Source organism: Glandiceps talaboti, chromosome 21 (assembly GCF_964340395.1).
Source record: "Glandiceps talaboti chromosome 21, keGlaTala1.1, whole genome shotgun sequence".
NCBI lineage: Eukaryota > Metazoa > Hemichordata > Enteropneusta > Spengelidae > Glandiceps > Glandiceps talaboti.
This window is the reverse complement of record NC_135569.1, coordinates 2,139,396-2,149,547: the sequence shown is the minus strand read 5'-3', so window position 1 is coordinate 2,149,547 and position 10,152 is coordinate 2,139,396. Positions and strand designations below refer to the sequence as shown.

The 10,152-nt window shown below is 34.4% G+C and overlaps 1 protein-coding gene across 1 annotated transcript in view; it reads left to right on the top strand.

Annotated features, from left to right (window-relative positions):
* The first annotated feature begins 372 nt into the window (after positions 1–372).
* Positions 373–10,152, top strand: part of LOC144451701 (gamma-aminobutyric acid type B receptor subunit 1-like) — a 32,723-nt gene continuing 22,943 nt past the window's right edge. Inside the window, exon 1 of the mRNA XM_078142603.1 lies at positions 373–612. Within this exon, the coding sequence (XP_077998729.1) occupies positions 373–612 (240 nt within the window). The remainder of the gene's footprint in view (positions 613–10,152) is intronic.

The following is a 10,152-nucleotide window of genomic DNA, read 5'->3' as shown; positions in this document are numbered from 1 at the left end:
CGTTAGAATGAAAATTATATGTTTAATACAATGTCATGAGACAATTCGATGATATTTAATCATTCAAGTCAGTATAAAATGTTGATCTGTTACCATGGAATCGATAATTTGCAGTTAAAGTGGTAGACCTAACAACTTAGTGGACATCTTTCAGACGGCTGAGTTCGTAAACTAACGGCCAGCAATTATGCATGATTGATCCCCTGCAACGACGTAGAAGTAGTAGGCTCTGACATCGTTCATTGGAGTTGCACGGCACTGTTGCAGTATATATGTTGGCCAGCTTTGCCTTATATTTCTATTGAGCATTTTATATCACTTAGGGAACGAGCGAATATTGAGCGGTATTCAAAGACAGTCATATCTGCCGTGATGGCTGATCGTTTTGTGCTCGTATTTGCAGCCGTCTTTGCCGTTCTGAGTGTATGCATGCAAGATGTCAGAGGCACGACTCCACTTTACATCGGCTGTATATTGCCACTATCGGGTGGTTTTTGGGAAGATATCGGGTATGAAAGTCTACACTGCGCTCTTCAAGCTATAGAAGACATCAACAACAACACTGATGTTCTACCAGATTACGAGCTACATTTAGTATGTAACGACTCACAGGTAAGCTTAAGTTCCAACATCAAAAGTTGATGAACCATTCCCGATTTTCCTCTTCCTAAGCATAAAATGTTAATAGTCTTCGGGGGCTACAAACTACGTTTAGTATGTAGCGATTCACAGGTGGGTTCTAACATAAAACGTTGACAAAAATTCAAATTTCGCCATCCTGAGTATACAATGTCCATATTCTCCAGGACTAAATTAGTTACATTTGGTATGCAATGATTGACATTTTAGAGTTTACCGATAAATGTTCAATAAAAATCGCCTTTTTATCATCCTCAGTATTAACTATCAACATTCTCCAGAACTCTACGGGCTTAATTCAATTGAAAGGTACTCAAATAGGGTTGAGTAGAATTTCTATCCTTTTGACAAGCAATGAAAATTATATTCAAGGATATCCGAGCTTAGCCGTGTTCAAGATTGGATAAATGTCAATATCAAGAAGAGAATACATTTCCAGTTCGGTGGTAATACTGTAAAACGGTTTATGAGTATCACAATACATATTTCAGCATTTTTACTCTTAGTAGGACAAAGAAATTCAGAGTAACACACTTACAAGGTAATCCCCTGGCTGCTAATTTGAGTTTAGGGTAACATACTGACAATTATTTAATAAGTTGATGGATTTTTATGCATATATAAAACCAAATTAATCCAAGGCAATATCTAATGATGTTGAAGTTTTTGTTTTAATAATGTACTAGAGATATTTTGAGTGGCACCAAAAATGAAAGAAAAGTTTGTTTTCGAATGTGCAAAAGCGCGCTCTCTCTCTCTCTCTCTCTCTCTCTCTCTCTCTCTCTCTCTCTCTCTCTCTCTCTCTCTCTCTCTCTCTCTCTCTCTCGCGCGCGCGCTCTCTGCTTTGCTATGTGCGTCTGAGCAACCTCGAGGCACAAGATTAATATCTGATCGACATAGGTATTAGTGTATATTTGTATACCGCTTAATACGTAAGTCTCTGAAGCTCTTAGCATGAGCCGATCGCAATACATTGTAACATGTAAAAACTTACAAGTCATGCATATCTTATGAGCTACATAGGCCACAAGACAAAAGGACGCCATGTTCATTATTGAACAACCATGTCTCCACAAATGAGATATTGTCTTCTAGGTACAGTTTACGTTACAAAAGAAAATGAATTTAGTAAAGAAAGACATAAACCATGAAGATATGAAACCATAATAAAACACAATGTGTGGATGGGGAATTAATGAAAACGCTATAGCTGGGGATATAGATCTGCAGATCGTTTGATAATACTGCCCTAGGTGGACATGTATCAATAGTATTGATTATACTACCCGGGGTGTTCACTTAATATTTTATACGAAGTATACATTACGCTGATCCAGTTTATTTTATCCGCCATACTTTCCTTGTCAAGCGTGTTTTCAAACATAGATATATATACCCAACATTTGTCAAGTATACAGGAAGGTATCTTTTATGCATAACATATAATGGCTAGCCACTAAAACATGTAATAAAAATGATAACGCACGATTCACCACTTCCCAACAAATAGAAATGTTTATTATCATGGCCAGTAAAAAGGAACAGATATGACTCAAAGAGTCATCCAAATTTTGCGTGACAATCAATTTGTGGGAAATGCAGGAAACAAGAAGAAATCTAATTGGAGTTTTTGCTTCAAAAATAACTTCTGTTATTTTATTGTAACGACGTGATGGATGATATTTATATAACGTATTTTGCAAACCAAACCAAATAATATAGGTACATGTTTTGACATACAGGAAGGCTAAAACAAATAGAGTCATTGGTATTATGGACCATATGCAATAGAAATAGCGTGTTCAATGTTTTAAAAAAAATATTTTGTCGTTAAAAAATAATCAGTTTATCTGAACTAAATGTTTTAACAACATTTATAAAAAAAATTGTTATGGATCTTACTCGAATTACAATTAATATCTACCATATCCATAAGAACGCAAATTTATTTTACAATTCTCTATAAATAAAATAAAATTCACCATTGCGGCACTTTTCGTTAGCTTCCGGTGCAGTTATCCAGGATCAGTGCATGACTACAAAAATATCAAACCTCTCCTGACGGTTGCTATTTATTTCCTTTGGTAAAACACAAAATAAAATTCCTGTACTAATATTCAGAAAACACTCTAAATCGAGTATATATTGATAGGTTACAGAATAGGTTGTATTGAAATGGAAATGATCCCCAATTCGACAAAAGAATACTTGATACTAAACATTTATCATATGTATCGAGAATGTGCGTGTTTTTTAGGATATCTATAAACATAGTTAGTCGGACATTTCTTCCTGTGAGACATAATATTATATTAAGTCGTTTACTATTTAAAAATGCAATGTCGTTGTTGAGTAGGATTTTGCCAAAATCCGAATCCATTTTTTATCCGATCATTTCGAAACTTTGAAATAAGCAATGCACAAGATAAAGTACACGACTCGTGAGTTTTATTTCATTATAAGCTTATTCAGGAATAGTCAACTTAGGTAGCTTGGTTCGTTGAGAAAACTGTCATCAGTCCAACTGTACCTGTGAATAGAATACATCACACCACATATATAGTTTTAACCATTGGTTACCTTTTGTACGTATATATTCCAGTTCTTCAATTCCGATGTTTATTTTACTGCTATACCAACACGTTTGATCAATACTATAGATCTGTTATTTACATTTTACTGTGATTTCGTACAACATTTTCAGTTTTTAATTTGTTTATAATTTTTACTGTTTCAGCCCTTGAAAAAAAGCTGCCTGTGTACAGCCAAAACGACGGGTACTTTTGATATATAAATGCTGATTTTTTAAGTAAATCTTTGACTTGCCTCCTTGAACTAAATCATTACGTAATAGCACAGTTGAAAATCCTACGATTTATCACTGTATATATTATATATGTATATACATGTACATGTAGAGAGAGAGTGAGAGTATATACATAGAGAGAGAGAGAGAGAGAGAGAGAGAGAGAGAGAGAGAGGGAGAGAGAGAGAGAGAGGGAGAGAGAGAGGGAGAGAGGGAGAGAGAGAGGGAGAGAGAGAGAGAGAGAGAGGGAGAGAGAGAGAGAGAGAGAGAGAGAGGGGGGACGACGGTAGCACCATTCTGTGATGCTGCTGCCAATTAGATTTATTGGCGCCAAAGAAAACGCGATTATATATCGAACACAGAATTGAGCCGATGGGAGAGTGGATTAACTTTAAAGCCGGACTTTATGAGGAAAATACTACAAAACCTACTTACAAACTTGGCTACCTTAGGCATGTAATAGACTATGTGAATTATGTTGTCTTATTAAGTTGTTGTTATAGCGAAAATGGCGAGTGATTTATGTAGTTCAAGTACACGTAGGAATGCCATAACATTTGTACGTAACTAATTTACAGCAAATTAAATAATACAAGGAGGTACTTTGTACATTATGGCACATAGAGAAAGTGCTTTACTTCAGTATTACTCATTGTATTAGCAAATGAAACGGTATACTTTTACACTTTATATGAATATGCTATAAATAAGTACAGCACATAGAGAAAGTGATTTACTTCAGTGTTACCCGTTGCACATAGGCAAATCCGTAAGGGTCTAAAAAGAAGCCCCAGTTGTTAGTTTTCGTCATTCTATGTACGTAACATTTCTAGTATCAGATTGGCACAAGTAGTAGTTACATGCAAGGACACCAGTATTGCACAACGTCGAAACAAAGATGTTTGCGTTTGAACTGAAAAGCCAGGTATGTAAGGGTCCCAAAATTGACAAAGTGAGCGTAAAAGTGCTCAACGCTCATTTTGTCGAAAATGGCAAAGTGAGCGTCAAACTGAAAAGTGAATGACTATTAACTATATGGAAAATATGGAAAACGTAACTACCTGAAATATAACTATTCTAAATTGAGCGTATTCAGAACCACGCAATTTTTACAGGCCTAAACTGAGGTGGAAAACTTGATTGTATTTTACATTCTTGTCAATGCACATTTTGTTTCATTGGTGAACGTCATTTAATGTAACTCTTTATTTCCTTATTTCAAAGATGATAAAGATGTCAATTATTTGTAGATCTAAATACAAGCACAATGATATTCAAGTGATTTTGTAACATCGCCTATTTTGCCGTTTGAAAACATTGACAACCACACTGTGACAGCAGTGTTGTTACATACAGTCACTGCGTGGTTGCCGATATTAGTACTCTCAAAACTGACACAACAAAATAGTGTTGAATCAAAGCTTTAATATTGCCTGATCTTTCATAGAAATGTCCAAGCATGACAATATAACATTCTGGAGAAAACAGTGACTATCTGTCAGAAAACTGCAACAGTACTAGTGTAGTTTCTTAGTTGTATCTTCTTGTCTGTGTAGCTAATAGTCATTCACATTTCAGTTTGACGCTCACTTTGCCATTTTCGACAAAATGAGCGTTGAACACTTTTACGCTCACTTTGTCAATTTCGGGACCCATACATACATCGAAAAGCAGAATGTATACCTTGGTCGTTCTACGCCTTGGTAATTTGCGTGTCTACGTCTTTAGTTCTGTGGTGCTCGAAATTTCACCACCATTCTGCCATTTTCTTGCGTCGGTAAAACGCTGTTTAATTTCCTTATATCTTTCTTCTTTTATTCTGAAAATACTGGTGACATAACAGTGCTGTCAGGATGAGTTGAAAACCATTAGTGAGAAAACATTTATGTCAACCAAATTGTCCACGGCACGGTGAATAAATAGCAGAACAGTATCCAACAGCAAACCATACGACATGATCACAACGGTAAAGATGTTTCACGATAAAGATACCTTAAAAAATAACTGTTTAGTTCCGGTTATCCGATCCCACCTAGATTTTCACTGCCGACCCTGAACTTTTTTTTTACGTATTCGAGAAAACTAATAATAAAATCGCAAAAATTGTGAAGTCTCACGGAAAACAGTAGATGTAGAAACTGACATCAATTTAAAAAGTCAATTTAAAAACAGTTCTTCCGATCTGTAATGGCTGTACATTTGATAGGAAGAAATAAATAACACAGAGACCATTTGGAAATAATGGAAAACCTGAACTAGACACTCACACATGAAATAATTTCAGTTCGAGCCTTTTTCTCGTGAAAGATTTCCAACATCAGTACAATAAAATACATGGAGAGCACTATGACTATAACTCAAGAAGCTTTCAGCAACAGAGCACGAGAGTATATATGTTCGTGTGATAAGCACGTCTTTACTCTCAGATTAAATCTATAAGGGCCATAAAGAGAAGTTAAGACAAGGCTGTGTTTACTTTTAAGTTAGCTGCATTCCATTATACGTAGATGACCTAGAACATTTATTTTACCAATTCTACATCATTGTTGTAGTCCAGCATTGCCCGACCTCTCTGAAATAGAGTTATGAAAATTGGTAAATAATGCTGAGCAGAAGCCTGCTGTACAATGAGGTGAGGCATTCTGGGCATAAGTAATATTTGGAGCTTTATACCTTCTGACAAAATGGCCACACAATTCTAATGTCAACTTTGAAAACAGGAGAAGAACATTGTTAATTTTCCAGAATGCCTCACACCAGATGGTGTACAGCAGCTGTCTTGTAAGTCAGATTTGCTAATTTCACAACTTCATTTAGAGAGGTCGGACGATGCAGACTTGCTGAAAATGACTTTTCTGGATCCCTTAACATAACAAATGAAGCCAAGGTAAAACCTAGCCTGCCAACCTTTCCGTTTAGTTCAATTATTCTTGAAATAAACTTCTTAACAAATATTGAAACTTTATCGAAATGTTTTCATGAACACCACTGTTCAATTTTAAGATCTTAAAATCCAAACGTTTTCTTCAACCCAGTTCAATTTATCTTACTTTCTCTCAACGCTCTCTCTCAGTTTTTTTAAAAACCATTAGGTTTTTTTTCCATTTTCAGAACATATTAAGTGTAATGTTAGACTGGCGTTTAATCAAAGCTAAAGGATTAGATTAATATTCTAGATGTGCTATCACTTTGACAAATTACCCTCACCTTGTCCTTGAAACATACAAGGTTAGATACGTTATTTGATGATTTGTTAAACTAAACACCTTGGGGGCAGAGTGGAAAAAGGTTTCCAAATTTCTTTAATTTATGAAAGAAAAAGGACAAATCTTAATAGCATTTACCATCTTTAGCACTGTTCATTATATAATTGTATGTCAGACTTGAAGAACATTTTTAAAAAAGGAAATGTCACAGTTCTTTATTGAAAAGCCAACATCAGTAATACATCATGAGAATACAAAAAGCCCAGGGAAGCCGTTACTGGTAAACACTACTTCACACTCCCTCTCCATTAGTTCATCCGCTTCTTGTGGCATCTAATAATACATGGCTCTTGGGTGTTTGTACTATCAACCTTAATACATGTTTCTATTCTAACACCACTTTGTGTATGTAAGCATATTCAACTTATTATTTTATTTTATCGGGTACAGTTTCAAGCGTGGCCAATCTAATATCAAGAGAGCGGTAGTGTAACTAATATTAGGCAACAAAAAAGAACTGTTTCTGGTCAAGATATTTTGTTTAAGTTGATGCGACGAGGCGATTTTTAGCCCCCAGCGGACACAGCCCAGAGAGGACTTTACGTTGGGTTCCGTCCTGGCGTGCGTCCGTCCATCTGTCCGTCCGTGCTTGTTTCACCCTCATATCTCTGGCATGTACCAATTGATTTCAACCAAACCTGGCATAAAGGTAACATACTATGTGGCGTGCATACTTTGATATACGACTGAATCAAATATGGCCGAATGGTTAAATTCAAGGTTAAATAGCCAAATTTGTATTATATTCATAGCTTTTTGAAACAAATAGTTCAAGTGATGATGATGTTTTAATCATATCTTTGTTTCTACCATGTGAGGCATATGCACTCATTTAATTTCACGGCCTTGACCTGAATAGCAAAATTGCGGCCATGCTTGTGATACAAGCACATTTTGCCTGTTACCGCCAAAAGTTTGAAATGTATGGACACCATTCAATTGGCTACACTCACATTATCATTGATGAGCTTTCTAATGAGACATTGACATTTGACCTTGACAAACATGTTCAAGGTGAAATGATCAAAATGTTTCTTTCTATGTCGACTCAAGAAGTTGAATAAACAAAGATGCAATTCAAATGTCTTTAACTCAAAGGTCAGCTTTCTTTCCGTATATTGACATTTGCCTTTGAACTCCATATCCAAGGTCAAATAGCAAACTGGTCAATAAATTATGAAGTTTTGTCTCTCGAGACATCGGTCCGATTTGTACAATAAGTTTGCCATAACACATATAGGTTGGGGACTATGTCTTCCATTGAAGGGTTTTTTTTTGTTTTGTTTTTGTTTTCTTTTATTCTCTACAAACTTGTCACTCAATCTGCTATTTGTGCAAAACTCAGCCTGGAACACTTTATTTTAATGTGGCTGTGCTTGGTTTGTTGGTTGTCAAAGTATACATATTATATTAGGTATTGACAGCATAATACAATTATCTAGATAAATAATCACTTCACCGATTTTGCTTCAAGGCATAATTATATTATTGTGATAAGTAGCTTTATTTCAAAGTTAAACAATCATAGAAATATTGCTATTATGATATGAAGTAGATACACAGAAACTAGGTAAACTGTAAATAGTCAAATTGCCTAAATTTATCCTGCATGGATCAAACTTTATTTCAAAGTTAAACAATCGTAGAAATATTGCTATTATGATATGTTTGATTGTTTCTACCATGTGAGGCATATGCACTCATTTAATTTCACGGCCTTGACCTGAATAGCAAAATTGCGGCCATGCTTGTGATACAAGCACATTTTGCCTGTTACCGCCAAAAGTTTGAAATGTATGGACACCATTCAATTGGCTACACTCACATTATCATTGATGAGCTTTCTAATGAGACATTGACATTTGACCTTGACAAACATGTTCAAGGTGAAATGATCAAAATGTTTCTTTCTATGTCGACTCAAGAAGTTGAATAAACAAAGATGCAATTCAAATGTCTTTAACTCAAAGGTCAGCTTTCTTTCCGTATATTGACATTTGCCTTTGAACTCCATATCCAAGGTCAAATAGCAAACTGGTCAATAAATTATGAAGTTTTGTCTCTCGAGACATCGGTCCGATTTGTACAATAAGTTTGCCATAACACATATAGGTTGGGGACTATGTCTTCCATTGAAGGGTTTTTTTTTGTTTTGTTTTTGTTTTCTTTTATTCTCTACAAACTTGTCACTCAATCTGCTATTTGTGCAAAACTCAGCCTGGAACACTTTATTTTAATGTGGCTGTGCTTGGTTTGTTGGTTGTCAAAGTATACATATTATATTAGGTATTGACAGCATAATACAATTATCTAGATAAATAATCACTTCACCGATTTTGCTTCAAGGCATAATTATATTATTGTGATAAGTAGCTTTATTTCAAAGTTAAACAATCATAGAAATATTGCTATTATGATATGAAGTAGATACACAGAAACTAGGTAAACTGTAAATAGTCAAATTGCCTAAATTTATCCTGCATGGATCAAACTTTATTTCAAAGTTAAACAATCGTAGAAATATTGCTATTATGATATGAAGTAAATACACAGAAAATAGGCAAATTTCAAATAGTCAAATTGCCTAAATTTATCCTGCATGGATCAAACTTTATTTCAAAGTTAAACAATCGTAGAAATATTGCTATTAAGATATGATGTAGATACACAGAAAATAGGCAAATTTTAAATAGTCAAATTACCTAAATTTATCCTGCATGGATCAAACTTTATTTCAAAGTTAAACAATCGTAGAAATATTGCTATTAAGATATGATGTAGATACACAGAAAATAGGCAAATTTTAAAGTCAAATTACCTAAATTTATCCTGCATGGATCAAACTTTATTTCAAAGTTAAACAATCGTAGAAATATTGCTATTAAAATATGATGTAGATACACAGAAAATAGGCAAATTTTAAAGTCAAATTACCTAAATTTATCCTGCATGGATCAAACTTTATTTCAAAGTTAAACAATCGTAGAAATATTGCTATTATGACATGATGTAGATACACAGAAAATAGGCAATTTTTAAATAGTCAAATTGCCTAAATTTATCCTGCATGGATCAAACATTAACAAACAGTATAGAAGTTTTAATGAAGGATAAAATATGGGTACATATTTTCACAATTTCGTCTCTATGACGTCAATGATATGTCATTCAACATGAAAAGGGAGCGTTTCATCTATCCAAAAATTAAAAAATAAAACTTATCAAATAATGAAACGATGATGCGTGGGATCTAGTTAACCTTTCAAATCATGTAAATCAATTTAAGACTCACACTTCTATTGAAATGATGAAAGACCATATAACGTCCATCAACATGTCAAATTTTACCAACTTAAGTCAAAAGATGTATCTCCAATAGTTTGATGCTGTCAGTGATTAATAGAGAGATTGTTTTGCTATGAATACTATTTTTGGTTGAGT